This window comes from Sinohyriopsis cumingii, chromosome 10 (assembly GCF_028554795.1).
Source record: "Sinohyriopsis cumingii isolate HCF-2022 chromosome 10, ASM2855479v2, whole genome shotgun sequence".
NCBI classification, from domain to species: domain Eukaryota; kingdom Metazoa; phylum Mollusca; class Bivalvia; order Unionida; family Unionidae; genus Sinohyriopsis; species Sinohyriopsis cumingii.
The window spans coordinates 20,775,220-20,794,421 of record NC_142970.1 but is presented as its reverse complement, the minus strand read 5'-3'; the positions used below and the strand labels follow the sequence as shown (position 1 = coordinate 20,794,421).

At 36.1% G+C, this 19,202-nt stretch overlaps 1 protein-coding gene across 1 annotated transcript in view; it reads right to left on the bottom strand.

Annotated features, from left to right (window-relative positions):
* The window catches only part of LOC149789693 (uncharacterized), a 56,028-nt gene extending 38,014 nt beyond the window's left edge, over positions 1–18,014 (bottom strand). The window contains exon 1 of the mRNA XM_089971706.1: positions 17,863–18,014. Coding sequence (XP_089827832.1) covers positions 17,863–17,932 — 70 coding nt within the window. The 5' untranslated portion in view covers positions 17,933–18,014. The remainder of the gene's footprint in view (positions 1–17,862) is intronic.
* Positions 18,015–19,202: the final 1,188 nt, after the last annotated feature.

Below are 19,202 nucleotides of genomic sequence, written 5' to 3'. Positions count from 1 at the left end.
TTGAAGAATTGTTTGAACGTGTCGTCTTGTTTGCATAATAATTAAGTTCTACGAATTTAATGCATTAAATTAGTTAATACGATCACGATAATCCGTGTGAATTCACCGAATTTAGAAGATTTTGCATATGATTAAGAGTAAGTGTGTATTGACTGAAATCATGTAGTAATTGATGTGATGTACCTCATTTATTTGCTGTGTAAATTGAGACTGGCTCACCCAGGCCTCGCGCATGGTGCGTTAATGTGCGATGTCAAGTCGTAACGACTTAGCCATTTGACTAACTAGGGTCATAATAGGACATGTGGAGTCGATTGATAGCCTTAGCATCTGTCTAGCACTGATAGCAAAATATGGCAACAAGGGAGAATAATGCAAAATCACCTGTATCTTGAAATAAAAAGGAATTTATATTTATTTATAATGGAGAAAATAGCTCATGAGACGTATTATCCTGGGACGTATGATGTGACGTTACCCTGAGACGTATACTGAGAAGTATAGAGAGAAGTGCAGTGAGACGTATAATCATGTGACGCAATTCGGAGACGTATTAATTTCTGAAACGTATTCTGAGAGTATCCAGAGACGGAGGGTGGAAAGCATCAGCCTGGAATCCAAGGTTCTGAACAGCTACAGAGGAAGTAGAACGACTGGGGACTAGCAGGTTATGCAATCGTACAAGACGTTGACTTCGATTGTTCACTCGATCCTATGATGAACTAAATATATCAGTAAACGGATCGGCTATTTTATTTATTTCTATTTGCGTTTTTTTTTTGTTATTCCGGGAAAGTTTTATTTCTAAAAGCAGATTATATTCCTGATGTAATGAATTTTCACAGTTGTTTTATGTAATTGATTAAATTGTTTGTTGACATGTATGGGGGCTCGTGCTGGTTTGTTCTATATTCCTGCTCAGATCTCCATATATTTCACCTATAAGTTTCCCACTTATATTTATATTTACTCGAACCGGGCAATAACATCGAGGGCGGTCAACCCCATGATAACGAAAACCAAAGTTGGCGGGACACGCACAATAAAATATACCCACCCCTTTACACTACCGTTTCAGGTAGAGCAGCCCGTGAGAAATAAACATATGTAAACGTCATTTGGTTACAGCTGTTGAACCATATACGTCTTTACATTGCAATAGCTCTGATGTTAATGTATCGTCTTTTTCAAGAGATATATGTATTAAGCTTGAAGATCCGAACTCAATATATATAATTATTGATATGTGTCGAGCTTTATTTTCCTAAATGGTGTTGCACCATTTCATCCTGTTAAATAACAGTAAATAATCAATTATGTCAAATGTCCTGCATGTAATTGCTCGTGTGATTTTTCACGACGAAAACTTTTCGCGAAGAAAGTGGTTATCTTTGGGAGGAATTTATCGGCATTTTTAACTTATAACGCGTGCATCATGGCCGTATCTATCTGTATCTCTCTCTTTCTCTCACACAGACACACACACACAAACACACACACACACACACACACATATATATATATGTGTGTGTGTGTGTGTGTGTGTGTGAGTGTGTGTGTGTGTGTGTTCATAGAGAACTTATTAAGACGAGTTCGTATATTCACGACAATAAAAATACACTTTCGTATCTGATCACGTGTGTGTTACTCACATTAATCATAAAGATTTTATTCGAGTTTCCCTTAGAGTTTTATGTAACTTCACCACAACTTTCTGACAAGCCAAAAGCAGTGGATGTACTTTTGTAGAGAGAGCGAGCGAGAGAGAGAGAGAGAGAGAGAGAGAGAGAGAGAGTATTATTAGATTCTCCCTGACATTGCAAAATATCATTTCCCAGTGAAATGTTCTCCAGGTATACATTTTACAAGACCTCTTTCAGAATAGGAGACAGTTTATGCCTTCATAACTGGCATGTAATTTGTAGGTACCAAGCAGTTTTATGAATTCTGGCGTCTATCGTCAAAATATAAATATTGTATCAAAAATGGTAACGCGGAATGTAGCAAAACAGCTGGTATGTGACAGTCCACGAAACATCTTTAGTTCATTCAGAAAAAATGTAACCAATCAAAATGTAAAGCGTCTGCTACACCAGAGTACATGCTTTGTTTACAAAGTAGTTCATAATACACTATTGGGCACGCGTGTCCTGCGCTTGGGTGCAATATGAAGGTGTGCATTATCGTACAATTTTGAACGATTCTGATAATGTAAAGTTAACGGAGGAAACAAAATGAGCATATAATAATGCCTGGTACTGCGTCATGCCTACCACCGCGTCCCATAACTCAAAAACTACAGGTAATGACGATTACGATTGATACTACGAGGTCATATTACCACGTCATGCCTATTACTGCGTCATGCCTATCAATGCGGTGTTTGAGCGAATACTACAACCGCTGTCATTATGCATCACATCATGTTACTGACTCATATCTTTAAAAATGATCGACCACTCTGTTGGCCTAGTGGTTAAAATGTTCGCGTCGGATGCGGTAGGTCGCTGGTTCAAAACCCTGGTCGAGTCATACCAAAGACTTATTGTAAGAAAATGATACTAACAGCTGCTTTACTAGGTGCTAAGCAATACGAGGTTAGTGTTAGGACTGGTCGGCCTCGTGTCAGGATAATTTGACTGGGAGGGACATCATGCTGCATGTCTGCGGCATGATGCCCCAGTGCTAGACCTCACTATAAACTGACTATTAACTGCCACATTGCAGACATCGTAGCGATATGACTGAAAAATTGTTTTAAGCTACTTTTAAAATCCAAATCACACACACTTTAAAATCATACATACATACATACATACATACATATATACATAAATACATACATTCTTGCCAAGCAGCAGAGATGGCGAACAGACAAAGGTTTATAAGCGTCCAAATGCCGAAATATGCCTTCCTAGAAAAATAATTAAAATACCCAGATAGGCTTGGATATATTATGAAAACGAACCAACTCGAGGTCGCGCCCTCTCTGTTGCTATTAATTAAAATTGTTATTGTTTTAATAATATGGTACATCCACAATCCTACACAGCTAGGCTAGCTAGAAAGCGACTAGCAAGAAGCATAAGTTGAGTATGTAGAGGGTGCAGAACAGTTATTTAAACCCGTTGAAAAAGTTACTGAAAAAGTTATATGGGGTGATATCAAGGATGGGAAAGAGAAGGATAATCTAATTCCTGTATTAAAACGAACAAAACAAATTTTACAAGAACTTCCAGCTAAAATAACCGCCGCACAACCTCAACCCCAACTATAAAATATTGTCGATGACCCTGTCGTTGATACAAGGAACTAAACATGGGATATTGCTCTTACGGAAAAATTATTGATGATGGTGTACGAGAATAAATAGGATTCATATTAAAAACTAGGGAGGATTTAATACAATTTGAATCGTTTGCTGCTTCAAGTTATATGTCAAGACATATTTTTTTTAAACCCAAGCATGCTAAACAACGTATTAGTCGTGATACATGGGATAATTGGGTGTATAAAATAAATCGGGGTATTAGTCGGATATCCAGACAATATAGTATTTATGGCATGTTTTTAGACGGAGTAGTATTACACGATCAGTTTCAACAAAAACAGCGAGAACAGAAGCAAAACGTACAAGAAAAGCGAATTCAGAAATAAAAACCGCGAAAACTAAAAAAACAAAAAAACAAAAAAACTTCAGGAAGATTCTTCCTATCAACTTCCTCCTCCATTGCAAGAAACGGAAACATATGAAGAAGAATTTCACGATGCACCAGGCGCTGCTGGAAGTGGTTTGGGAAATAGTTTTGTTTGTCCTGATAATATTCTCAATGATGTAGAACGGTTAGAGGTTCTTATAGGAAGGAAACGTGCAAGAAATAACTCACCAGAAATAATTACTGAAGCAGCTGATACTTGTCAACGATTATTTCAAGGTGGTATCATGGATATCGGAGTTTACTGAGAACTTATTGATCAGCTCGCTGATGACTAGTTGTCAAATTGAGTAGTTGTCATCATGATAAGTAAAATAGGATGATCGGACAGAATAGTCAGCGTTTACCTGTAATGGTCAGAGCAATAAGCTCACGATTACCAACCTACAGAGCGATATACGGAGATAGACTTGGTGATGTTGTTCAAGGGTTATTTAGAAGATTAGCTCCCAAAGTAGCACCTGTTACAAAACAATTATTTTTGAAGGCCATTGAGGTTGTTCGTGAAAAAGCTCCTAGTGCAATTGTCAATGTTGCTGGTTAGGCGTCCCAGGCAATCAAAGAAAGACTAGCACGACTAATCAAACCACCAGTAAAATTACCACACAGTTGTGCATTAAAAAAAGTGATGATAATGATGCGATCTGGTGAGGTGCTGAAACTGCTGATGTTGGTAAGGTAAATATAACAAAACTCTCACTGTGGATGCCTGTAATGATTCCATTAGTCACAGAAGAACAGACATTATTGTCTTTCATGGATCAAGGCGGTAAATCATTGCTATCATGGTTAACAGTAACCACAGATGCTGTTCTAAGTACTGTTCGATATATATTTAGCTGGCATATAACATCACAACAGGGCGTTTCTGCGCTACGACATATCTTTATTGCACTGCAAGATAATAATCGGACGAATAGTCAGGAACTTTCACGTTTGATATTTGACAAACTCGGCATTACCGAGGTTTCGTTGAGAATAAACGGACAACAAGAACCATCCGAAGATATATTATTAAATTACGCGGGTAATCATGTGGCACGCGAATATCATCGTTTAATGACATTTATGGCACGTGATCAAAACATAGACACATTGCTGCAAATATCACGTTAGATTTTACAATGCTATAACCGATTTATTACTTTTCGCTGGAGCGTCTTGATTTATCCAAGCAATCTGTCGCTGATGTACACTTCCGACCTCGTGTTAATGATCTACCAGTTCTCGCGACTGGTCCTCCGGTTGTTTATGGTCCTTACTGATCAATCGCGATTATATTCAGTGACAAATCAATGCTACTCGAAGGTGGTAGTGATCGAATGAGGGTCGTTGATGCACCAGTGGAAAATCTTTAATCATGCTATTTAAAAACACGAGTATCATCATAAAAATGTCATACGTACACATTAATGTTACTGTTACTCCCGGTCAAGTGAAGAAATTACAATAAAAAACACGAGAGCATGTGGGACAAAAAGTAACGTTGAACCAAGATCATAGTTATATTGGTGGTCCAAACAAGTTATCACTAACAAAAAAATCAGATAAAACACTTCAATAAAGCACTTAAATCAAAAACAGTAGTTCAACTTCATCTTTCTCCGAGTTTCATTAAAGATATGGTTCAAACAGGTGGTATCTTTCCACTTCTCGATGCTATACCAGCGGCAAAAGCGGCAGCGTTAGGTGCTGTTGGACCGCCGCTGAAATGGCATTAAAGAAAGAAACAGGGCGAGTATTAAAAACATGATGGACCGGATTAAGAATACCAAGAACTTATCAAGGAAGATGTCTGAGGATTCCATGAACTTATCTACGTTGAACTCCAATGGGGTTTTACACCGATGTCAAATTTTGATTTACTGGATGCCGCTAAACAACTAAAAATAAAAGTTTTTAGAGGTGTTGTCATGCGAGATCAATTACCGGAACGACCAAACAGCGTTGATGCTGGTATTATTAATCTCGATTCCAATTCAGGACCTGGTACTCTTTGGATATAATACGCAATCAATCCACGTGGAATCGTTTATTTTGATTCGTAAGGGTTAGCTCCACCGCGTGAGTTTATCAAGTATGTCACACTGTTGGGCACAAAAGTTTGGTATTCAACGTTACCAACACAAACAAGGACATATCCGATAATATGCGGCCGGGAAGTAATTACTGTGCTTAACGTTATATCAAGGTTTTCAGCCGTACCTCATACAGTCGTGAATGATTATACAAGTATCCGTTTCTTATTAAACAGTTCTTAAAGTATAATGGTCGATATTTACGGAAGAAGATCTTCTACAGTTAAGAAAAAATCCGACGATATTGATCTGTCGAAGTACGCGACTAAAGATGTACTTGCTAATATTATGAATCTCGCTGAAGTTGACCGAGATGAAGTTGTTGTTTTTCAGGACCGATATGGTGTTTTAAAAACGAGTAACATCAAGTGGGATGATATAGTTAGACGAGTACTTGGAGCAGTCACGGCTAACATCCCCGTGACACAATGTCGGGCGAACTCAGCATGAAAGGGAAAACAATAGTAGTGTTAATATATCCAACATCCGACGAAGATGCCGAAACGAAAAAATACGTTCATGTTAAATACAACACAGTGGATGGCAAACTATCCACGTATGTCGTTCACGTAAACGCGTTTGCAAATCTTCGCTCAAATTTTATTAAAAAATATATTGAAATCGCAAACGAACTCATTGGTAATCCGTTGACCGTTGACTCAAAACTTTCTTATATCAAGACGAACTTCGACACGATTAAAAAATACACAAGAAGACATCGTAGGTGGGATTCCTGAGATCGTTAACAAAATTAGTTTGATTAAAATTCCACCTGGAGTAACTCCCGGGCCTATTATCAACATCGTATACAAGGTATCATCGGGATTTGCAACATGGTCACAGCAAAAAAAAAAATCTCAAATATACCGCAACGGTTACTGGCGTGTACAGGCTGTCTGTGTTCAGTGCTGCAAAATTCGAGATATTTACAACGTATCCATGGCGTCATTCAACTGATAAGTTTTCTGGAGTTGTGCATATCATATTGAACAAGGGAAACGAAGAAATATTTATTATGGAAGCAGCTGATATGGCCCTTGCTAGGGTTTCAAACTTAGAGTTCCAGATGAATGTAAACATATTCATGTTTATTATGGTAGTATAGTGCTTGGATAGGTCTATTGCAGTTGCGGTGTACCAAATTTTACTGCATGCTAGGAGGTTGACAATGTTTGATTTCGAAACAAGACTTAGTGTCCTGCTTTTGTAAAGGTGGCAGGGTCCAGTTTCGTACATTGGCCTGTGGCAAATTTTTTAACTTAAGGCTATGGTGTGACTTTTTTCAGCTGTTATTGTTTATATTTATAGATATGGATATATTTGTGAACTAGGTGTTTCGGGCTTGTGCTTTTCATGAAATTGAAGCCAGACAAAGTCATGTACATCTTCCATAGTTGCTCTGCAGTATGTTGATAGTGAAATACCAATAGTCGGCTAGGAAGAAGAGCCAGCCTCCCCTAGCAGTAGATACGTGGGTTCAGGGCAAGTAGAATATCTCAAAAAACGGCTTTGATGACAGCTATTGTGAACTGCATCAGACAATTTAGTAGAAAACGTTTTTCAAAATTTTAATCGAGGCAAAGGGCTTGCGTTTGCACTGTAAGCAACACATGCTGCCAAAAATGGCCTTTGGATGTGAAAAAATCATGTATAAACTAGGGGTTGGGGTGCATAAGCGTCATGAACTGCCAGTGACTTCTCTGGTCAAGTGAATACTATTTTTACGCTTTGTTTTAATATATGTATCTAATAATATGGACCTTTTTGATTTCACTTGTGTATTTGATTTTTTATGATTGCCAATTGCGACATTAAATTTGTACATAAAAACTGGTCCCTGTCCCCTTAAGAAATTAAATAAAATTTGTGTTCCAGTGTCCATCATGTGTTAACTTGTTGCCAAAAAGAAAAACAACTATTTTTGCCTTGTGAATCATACGCCATATAAACGTATTTCTGCTTAACAAGTCAGATTTAAAAATTTGGTTATTTTCCGGATAATATATGTACCTGAAAATAATTCGAGAAACGTTCTGGCTACTTGCTATTTACTTTACTAATTACTGTCGCCAAAAATATGCATTTGAAACAGGAAACCGAATGAGTTTAATAAAATTAAAATATTTTTTAAAATAAAATGTTATTCATGCTTAATAAAACGGTTACACACAATAATGACAATAATTGATATAATAAATAATAATAACAGAAAATATAAGGAGGATAATTGATACTCTTCCGGACAGCCACTTTCGACAAATCGAAATTAAATAAGTACGATTTGTCGAATTAACGCTAAAATATTACGGTTTCACAACTGGTTTTAGAAATACATGACAAACAGCAAAACAAATATTATTTACTAGACTATATTTATGTACAACAATTTTCCACTTGCACAGAATGTTTGTGATAGTATTTATCTGCTAGTGTCTTGGTCAAGGGGAAGTAAATTTATTACACGCGTATCCTCAACATAATTATCTTCATTCGCTCAGGTCAAAAAATTAGTACGTGAGAAGGAATTTCTGACCAAAGAAAATCAAAAAATGAAAATATAATTTGAGGTAACTACTTGCTAAATATATCCTAGCTTGACAGCTTATACCTATCAATAATACTGGAAAACAATTTGTTGTTCATATTTGTTTGAGAAAGCGGAGTTGGTTATATTTTCTGCGACTTTCTGTACTGAAGACGAGTTGATATCAAAATAATTTGCACCTGAATTTATTGATTGAGATATTATCTCTTCACTGGTCTCTAGATTAAAGGATTTCATCTCTCTATGAATCTTTTTGTCTTACCAGTCTCTCCTCGTGCAGAATTATCACTCTGTGTGACAACCTGAAGGTTGTGCAGCAATTGTTCTGAGGATCATGCTTCAATATGATCGATCACAAGACCATCTTTGATCACTCCGAAGAAACACTCGTATGTGAATCGATGTCAGACATATTAACAAAACCAACTGGTCTTTTCAAACAACAGTGTCTAATCACACCATTACGATTTAATTCGTAGTTTGTTATTATAGGAAAATTAGATAATTCTCTTGACACGTTATAACCCTGTCACTGTCATTATTTTATATCATAAAATCTCTTCAGTTCTCTATATTTCTTCCACCACATTGTGCACACAACTCTATTTTCCTCGTAAACCGACACCACATCGCAGACATTGGCCCTAAGCTCCCACCAGGAACGCTTTGCATGTGTTGTCCACATAATTCTTTCACGCAGGCTTTACTAAAAGGAGTCAATTATCCCATCATCAGCCATCGGCATTTCTGTCTTGCTTAAGACATTGTATACATAATATTTTTAATTTAAATATTTGTCAAATATAATATGGATGATTTTGAGAGATTATTCAAGATAACAAAGTTTTCTGGAGAACAATTTAATCTCGACAGAATATCTCCTTACCTGCGAATGCGAGATCTAGTTCATCCGAAAAAATAAAAGTTTGATTAAACACGATGCCAAGAAATAATTTTTCACAGATGGCGTATATCATGTATGGTCAACGTTTAAGATTATACGCACTGACTCGGTTATCGACGTTATGATGAATAACAAACGAGCGGCGAGTATCATTAACTACCTTGATAATCAAAAATATCTTTTCAGAGTAAAATTTGTTGTACTTGCAGAAACACATGATTGGATTATCCGTGACAAATATGATCATGTCCTTCATAATGAAAAAATTGCCATACTGAGTAAAAATTCCAAACCAGGAATGCTGACTAGTATTGACAAACCGTATTATGAGCGAACGTATCCTGTGACAGCAGTTAGTTTTGGAATCTATCCGATAAATGAAAAACCGAGTATTGATCTTCTGAAGCCTATGCAATTTTCAACAAAAAAAATTGTGTAGCCGAACGAGCAACGTAACATTTTACAAACGCTACCTGTGGAAACGGTTTAAAGGACAAAAAAGTAAAATAATTAACGAGTTGGGAGAAATAGTTAAAAACACCGGGGCGTCTATCAAAGAATCACTGAGTTAAGAAAACAATTAAAATTTCCAATAATCGCAAAACGATAAATGGAGAGATTTTATAGGAATCAAAATGTAAATCGATTGAAATTATTGATCACAATGCGCACGCGTGGACTAGCGCAGTAACATTGTTTCCGCGAAATCAAACTGTTAAAGTTAACCCCCAGAGAAATCTAGGGGGAGAAAAATGTTCGATTTTATTGATGAAATAAGTAAAATCGATCCTGTATCAGTGTGGTTGTTTAAAAGTTCAGACGATGAAGTATATCAACAATTTGTGCGACCTAACGGTGAAATAATATTTGTAAAGAATCTCTCCATGGGGAAATGACAAATCTTGCGCAGAAATTCCAAGCAGAAATCACCGACGAGCTGCGCAGCAACTGTTTCACCGTTCCGTCAGTTGCAGCTCACTTTGCCCGAGAAAAGAATTCGTGGAAACCAACACGATTCAATTTCTCGAGGACGTGCGGGCAAGTTGTTGTGAATACGGACACGTCGGATTGTAGAATACCAATTATAATTATAATGATATCATATCAGTTGATATGGTTGCGTGTTATCCGGGAAGTTTCCTTGGAGCGGGTGAGTGTTCTGGATATTTTAAAAGATTTGAACACGCCACACACGAGATGACAAAAGTGGCCATTAATGGACCACTACCTGATTTTTATCTAACCGGATTTGCTCGTATTGTATCATTCGAGTTTGGTAAGGGTCTTCATCGTATTTGTTATGTTTGGTAGACGCTTTTCAGAAAAACGCTGGGCACCAGTAGTATTGTTACGATATATGCTTGAATGTAAAATACTGATATCATTGAAGGTCAGTGATGCAATTATATCATATCAGAAGCAGACCGAAGTTTGGTTGCCATCAAAAGAGTGTATCAGTCTAAATGAGGTCATTAAGGAATTTATAGAGAAATGCCCTGATGCTTCCGATGATGATATATCAGGGAAGCTCCCATTATTCTCGAGATTAAACTTAACAACGGTGATAAAGCAGCAAAAGATCTCGGTAGAAGAATTATCGGTAAATTCACTCAAGGTGGAGCATATGATAACCGACGTCATTACACTCGATTAATTTTAGATGGTTAGATGGTGCTGAATAAGATTTCATAATCATCGATGCAACAAAGAGAGCTATATTTGTAAACCGAGAAGACGCTTATTTATCCGACGGAACACAGTTGGGTACAATCGTTGGCTACACTGATGGATAGTCATCTCAGTATACTCATTTGAGATCTTCAGTGCTCGATGTTTCTATATACTTATTATCGATGATAAAATGAATTCACTGACACTGCAGTTAGAGTCACAACGGATTCGTTCTACATCGAAAATAAATATGCAACGTTGTTCAACGGTTTTACAAACACTGATGCATTAAGGTGTTCGTGGAGAATAAAAGAAGAATTATTATATACTTATTACGAATCCGGACATGTTACGATTAAAGATATTCATCATAGAAATAATCAGATATCGGAAATGTCGAGTGCGGCATCCGTGTATGATCCAGTATCCAGATACAAGACCGTATATCTAAACGGTCCGGGCGGTTCTGGTAAGACGATTCGAGCGATCAAATTTTTTCGACAGAATTCAGATATGATTGTACTAACATCTACACAGACTCGCGCAAGAGATGAAACAACAAGGAGTACAATCATGTACCTATCACAGCTTCTTCCGATGGAAGTTTGACGCATTGACTTCTTCGAGGATGGGAGAAAATACATTCCAAGGAGTATCGTTTGGGATGAAATATGCACTGTACAGCTAGAAACATTAAAAACATTTCTCGATAGGTTGTTGTTGATAAATGAACTGTGATAATGTGTGGCGATCACTGTCTACCACCACCGTTTGTTTGACCATCTCCACATGATTGGCAAAATAAAATTTTAGATTGCTATGAAGAAATAACAGATGATCATCGATCTCTTGATGCATAATTAAGCAATTTTAAAAAATTGATCAGACCACAACCGAATAAAATTCAATGTGAAATAATGAGTAAAATAATTCCAGAAACTTCCATGAACGACTTCTGGAAAACATGGAAGCCAAACGATTTGGTAGTTGCACGTAGAAAGATAGTCAGAAACACACTTCAGTGGGAGTTTTTCAGTTACACAAGGAGACATATCTTGTTTAATGGAGTTATTGTTTTGTACGAAACCCAAAACTATCGGTATTTCACAAATAACGTGACAATAAATTGAAATATTACTTCATTATGTTATCATTTTGAACCCATTGCTTCTTTGAATAAATACGATCGTATTATTTATATATAATACATGGGTTCTCAATAATTGTGCACAGCCACTAATAGTTTCATCCTTTTGAGAAAGGTCAATACATTGCCTGAAAGATTCAATACTTATAACGTCAATTACTAATTGCACCGAAGTTGATATCTGACTTTTGTCCGTTACTTGGCAGTTTCATTTTTTTCTTCAGCAGCAATATTAGCTAAGTAATCTTTTATAACACAAATATGGCCCGAAAAATAATCATTTCATTCCAAACAATGGCCACTTATATTTAAATATTTGAAGATAACACAGGCTTTAAGCCGGAATATATAGACATATACGCAGATATATCACATATATTAAAATTAACTTGACGTTTAAAGTGTTGGGATGAAGCAATTTGGTATAACAATACTGATGGTATGACTACGCATATAATTATTGTTTCAACGATTCATTATTTCTCTTGGTAAGTTATGAATTTATATTTACGAATCATTTAGGAACATAATACAACAAAAAAGTAAAGTAATTAATATGTATCTATTTAGAATTGATTATAGTCGGAATTTTCTCTGATTTCTCCCTATTTTGTAGGGAAAAACGTGCTGAATATCGAAAGTAAGAAGAAACGGAATTTAAAGTAATGAAATTCTTCAACCTGACCTTACTCCAAGTAATCTAGATTAACCGGGTCGTTATTATATTATGCGTACACTTTCCATGAGATTTATCTACAATATTACAAAGTTACAATAACGTATTGATATGAGAAAATCTAACTGAAAATCTTTGACTGTGTGGCATATGTATATTTACTTACTTTTTTGCGAGCCATGAAAATTTTGTAATAATTCACTGCAAACAAAATACGATATATACTGCTTTGACGATACTATTTTAGGCAAGGAAGATGTCTTTTCAGAAGCTTGAATAGTGTGTATGCGTGTGGGTGTGTGTGTGAGAGTGCGCGCGCGTGTGTGTGTGTGTGTGCGTGTGTGTGTGTGTGTGTGTGTGTGTGTGTGTGTGATTTGGATTTGTAATTTTAGCTTTAACAATTTTCCAGTCATATCGCTACGATGTCTGCAGAATGACAGTTAACATGATGTAGCAAGCCTGTTACACCAGTGCCGGATTTAGAAATAAGCTAAACAGCCTAGAGCTTAGTGCCTCACAGTCTGATGGGGCCTCTCAAGAGTTTGCGAGGCAGCTGCTAGCACCATTTTTATAAGTCTCTGGTATGACTCGGCCGGGTTCGAATCCGCGACCTTCCGCATCCCAGGTGGACGCTCTAACCATTAAGCCGCCGGAGTAGTCCTTAATGTAGCAGTATGTAAAGACGAACAGCAAACAAAGGGACCAAATTGAAAATAAAATTAATATGCATACATTTTTCTTCATTTTTGAAGGTGTTGTTTTGCTTTAAATTAGGAAGAAGAATTATATTTCTACTGATTTTCCTGTGTAAATATGCAGAAAACATCGTAGAATTTAAACTGTAAACCGCTGGCTTTGTTGCCTCGGATACAGTAAAATATATGCTTTCAGTCTATGATAAATAGCATTAACTAATACATGTGAGCAAATGCTGAGATGCAAATTTGTTGAAGCGAGTTAGAAATGGGGATATTTTATCTGATTGGTGAAAATTACGAGTTGTTCTTCCACTAGACTAAATATATCTCGTATTCACACATTTCAAGCCAATATGATCTCTTAATTCAACCGTAATTTGAGTCTATCGCTCTGACACACACACACACGTTCTCTCTCTCTCTCTCTCTCTCTCTCTGTGGAGAGAACAGTTGCAGAATACTATAAAACACAGAGAAAACATCCATAAAATGGAGCGTAGCAGATTGTTGCACGTGGCATGCTACCTTATATGTGGACCTATGAAAATAAAACTGACCCACAAACAGTCCACCAGAGAGAGAGAGAGAGAGAGAGAGAGAGGGGATAAAGCCGTCTGAATGTGATAAGCAATAGTAAGTAAAGCAAGCCTTGTTTCCATTCATTGAACATTGTACACATCACTTTGTACATCAAAGATAACAGCTTAGAAGCATACATATATACATACATACATACATGCATACATACATACATACATACATACATACATACATACATACATACATACATGCATGCATGCATACATACATACATACATACATACATACATCCATACATACATACACAGACAGACCGAGAAAGATTGTGTACGATTTGTCATTGATATATGTATACATTTTCCATTAAAAGGAAGCGGGGCATATCCTATATCAGTATCTCGTTTTACCCTTTCCGTTGGTCGATTTGAATGGGCTTTTACCGTCATTCTAAGGACGAGACACAGTCCCACGACAGTCTAAACAATATCGTGCTACGATGTTCCCCAGAGAGAGAGAGTGAGAGAGAGATAGAGAGAGAGAGAGATACAGAGAGAGAGAGAGAGAGAGAGAGAGAGAGAGAGATGAGGGGAGGGTTAAGGAATAATTACCAAACGGTATTTTTTTCTGTTGGCAATCCCAATATTTATATCTTGGTCGATTTGTCTGCTGCCGGACCAAAGAACACAGAGACAGTGGGGAGGGGCATCTAGTTTTACAACCCAATTATAGGTATAAAAAAAGAAAATTAAAAAAGCAAGAATTAAATAGATTACAGTGTGTGTGTGCGTGTGTGTGTCATAAGCAATGAAATTGCCATATAATTTCGATAGACTATTGCGAACTTGTATCACTGATATCATGAACCCTGTAGATAAATCCCTTGGTATGTGTGCACATACAGTTACATAGGTACAGGTTATAGTAGGCTACTTGGTTAAAGTTTCAGTTTCAAGGGTTTCATCAAGTCCAAACAAGTTTTCTCTCTCACTCCAGATTCCTGCGTACTCTGTCCGTTATGAATGGGGGGGGGGGGGCGGGCAGAATAGAATGCAATTAGATTGTGCACCATGTTAAATTCATGTAATATTTGTAACATTATTTTCTTACGTTGCTAGTGATTAATCAGTGGAAATTCATGACTGATCTAGAGTCGGAACAATGTTTGTATATTCCAATTTAATTAACCAATAACATATATATGGTTATGTATATTCGATTCAATTTAGATTTGATTTAATTTAATCGTTTGCTTGTTAGTTTTAATGTATTAATTCAATTACATGCTGTAGTAATGTAACTTTATTTTCTGGCTTTGACATTGTCTACAAATTTAGGCTAGTTTGATCTGGCTGTTTTCATAAACAACTAATAATATAAACTTTGTAACTTATGCTGACTTTCACTTGTTTAAAATTTAAATTCTGTCTCAGAGTAATATCCACAAAGGGAAATCGACTCCATACCTGGAGTACGTGACAAATAACATATATGAATTAGGTTTTACCAGAGGATTGACGCACATTTGGGCATCTGTTTTGCGTCGTAGCAAGATTTATTATTGATGTTCTTAGAAACAATTGTCATTACTTGCCTTAAGGCTGGAGACGTCCAGGTGTTTTATGTTGTGACCAGCTATTGGGTAGTTATTTTCTTTTATTTTAAAGAAAAGTGATTCTTTTCATAGGAAATACTAGTGTTTTAAATTAATTCTTGGACAGGGGCATTTATCGAAATGTACACAGAATTCAAAAACTGGAATATTATTTTTTGTGATTCAACAAATAACTGTTGAGACATCAATAAGGTGCTGACCACATCACCTTTTATTACTAAAACTTGTATTTTCTAATGATTGGATTATTCATTGATCATTTCTGGATTTTCTTCGTAAAACCGTAAGTTTTTTCCCCATTTTTTGCCTTGTTTTTATAGGGAAATAAATTATTTGTTAAATATTACAAAGGTTGTTGCTCTCACTCTGCTCTTATTACGTTTTAAAAGAGCCTAATCACGTAACAATATATATATATATATATATATATATATATATATATATATATATATATATATATATATAGGTGTGCGTGTGTGTGTGTGTGTGTGTGTGTGTGTGTGTGTGTGTGTGTTATATGGTCCAGCCGACAACGAACTGGCTGGAGATCAATGTGTTAAATGCATTTATGCACCTCGGATTGCACGACTCAAGAGTGTGCTTGACCATTCCAACATCATCTTCCCTAGCCAAGGTTATATTTATTTTGCGATATCAATTTTTTACACATGCTTGTGATAAATACAAATAATAATAAAAGTTTGAGATTTATGACAACACAGTAGCCTTTGATTGAATTATACGGTATTTGAATGACAAGCTTTCTTTTACGCGTGATCTTGCGAAATATGCTCTTGGAGACTTTAACTAGAAGGCTACATTATTCCCCAAAGTAGTTCTACTGAAATGTGAACAAAATGAAACTTTTCGGTTTAGATGTTTGTCAGCTGAAAACATACAAATACAAAGATTTATTATTTTGACGTCTAATTTCCTATATTTTAAGAAACGCGTCCATAAAATCTGTTTTAAAAGAAAGAATGTTTTCTTGAATCTACTTTGTGCCAGAGACAAACACAACATATGTCTCGGGATGCTCTATCATCATCAAAATCGTCGTCATCGTTACCGCAGTCATTTTTGTGCTCCTCATATTTATACTCCGTAAGAACAACTTCAATATGGAGGTCGTACCAAGAAAGTTAGTCTGAACATCGTCCGTGCGAGAAAACGAATAACTAGATATTTGACCATTTTCTTACAGAAATCTAATACTTCTCCACAGGCTAGATATTTTGCTACCTTACATCAAGGTAAATAATTCTTTAAGCTCTGTACAAACAAAATCTAGCATTGCGGTGGTAAGATTACCTGCCAACAGTCACGCAAGAATGTTCCTACCAGTCACAACGCAGTCACAATCCATATCGGTCGATTCATATTGCATATGAATACACACTACGTAGCCACATACTACACTGAACAAAGAGAGTGGGGTAAGTTATTAATATATTGTATTAGAGAGAAAAAGAATACATCCATTTGTTATGATGAGACTTTTGTCTGTACTATATTTGTTGGACTGTTTGACACACTACAGGACTTGACGCTTTATAACGAAATATAAGTGTTAATTATAAATGCAAGGTCTGTGTATAACCATTATACTATGCCATCGTACAAAGACCTGTACAATAGGTGCCTTGTTGTATAACCGTTTTAATATGCCATCGTTCAGATAGCGAGTGTAATAGGTGTCATGGTGGAAGGCTACACACCTTACCAGTGAAAAGACTTGCATTGCGGCCATTTGGATTGCCAATGAAAAGACTTGCATTGCGGTCATTTGGAATATCAAATTACCAAAACCTCAGCACATGGTTATGTATTATAGTTTGTAGGTTACACAGTAATTCCATATTTAGGCATAGCCATGTCTGATGCGTTTCCAACAGGCTGTTGTATTGCTATTACACACGGCCTTTCTTGTCTTTCCTTTATAATAAATGCATTAAAAGCATATGTATGTAGGGTATAAACATACTTGCTGACATATTCCATTATGTATGCCCGACGTTAGGTAACAAATTAGGATGGAACTACGGTTGAAATTCAAAGTTTGCACTTAAATATTCGAATAAGTATGCCACACTTATGTAATAAAAACTGTGAAAATATGAAATTATTAACTGTCATATTTCATTAGATAGGTCAGACCTTATGAAACAAATGAATATCAGAAAGATACAGACATTGTCCACCATGTAAGGAATATATTGCAATTATTGGTATGCAGAGTATGACAATATTCACTTTTAACTTATAAATTACTTACTGTCTTTCAATGTCAAAGTCCCAACACTGACAAGACTGTAATCAACTTTCTCGTCTCCTCCTGTGGCCATTTTTCTTTTTATTTGATTGTCGTTCAGGGTTATTGATTCCAATTGAAATGCGTTTTCAACCTAACACAATACTTACACGACGACTGGGCTGCAAATATATATATATATATATATATATATATATATATATATATATATATATATATATATATATATATATATATATACAGGAATATTCAAGCCGTATCCATGTAACATACTTAACTAATATTTAGCTTATGAATTAGTGTACAAATATCAGCTTGCTTGTAAAATAAAATATCTATAAAAATAGAATCGCATAAACATATTGGTGTGTAAAGAGCTTATGAAAGCTGCAAATGCGTATACCTTTTTACACCCAAATGTAATCATCTTTTCCCTAGTCATATTAGGGGTTCTGTGTGATCCTAGTGGTGTTTTGTGATCTTAGTAATGTTATGCCATTGTAGAGGTGCTGTGTGATCTTAGAATTGTTGTGTGATCTTAGTGGTTTTGTGTATTCTTGGTGGTGGTGTGTGATCTTAGTGGATTTGTAAGATATTAGAGGTGTTGTGCGATCTATTAGGTGTTGTGTGATCTTAGCGGTTTCGTGTGATCTCAGAAGTGTTGTGTGATATAATAGGTTTTGTGTGACCTTGACGGTTTTGTGTGATCTTAGAGGTGTTGTGTGATCTTAGTGGATTTGTGTCATCTTCGAGGTGTTGTGTGATCTTTCTCTGGTATGTGATATTAGAAGTGTTGTGTGACCTTAATGATCTTGTACCATCGTATAGTTTTTGTGTGATCTTAGTGGTTTTTGTGATCTTAGAGGTGTTGTGTGATCTTAGTGGTTTTTGTGATCTTAGTGGTGTTGTGTGATCTTAGTGGTTTTATCTGATCTTGGAGATGTTGTGTGATCTTAGAAGTGTTGTGCGATCTTAATGATATTGTGCCATCTTAGAGGTGTTGTGATCTTAGTGATTTTGTATCATTTTAGAGGTGTTGTGTTATCGTAGTGGTTTTGTGTGATCTTAAATGTGGTGTGTGATCTTAATAGTTTTGTGTGATATTAGTGGTTTAGTGTTATCTTAGGGGACTAGTGCCATCGTAGAGTTGGCATGTGATCTTAGAGGTTTTGTGTAATATTAGTAGCTATATGTGGTCTTAGAAGTGGCGTGTAATCTTAGAGGTGTTGTGTGATGTTAATGATATTGTGCAGTAGTAAAGCTGTTGTGTGATTTTGGTGTTTTTTTGATCTTATATGTGCTTTATGATCTTAATAGTTGTGTGTGATCATAGAGGTGTAGTA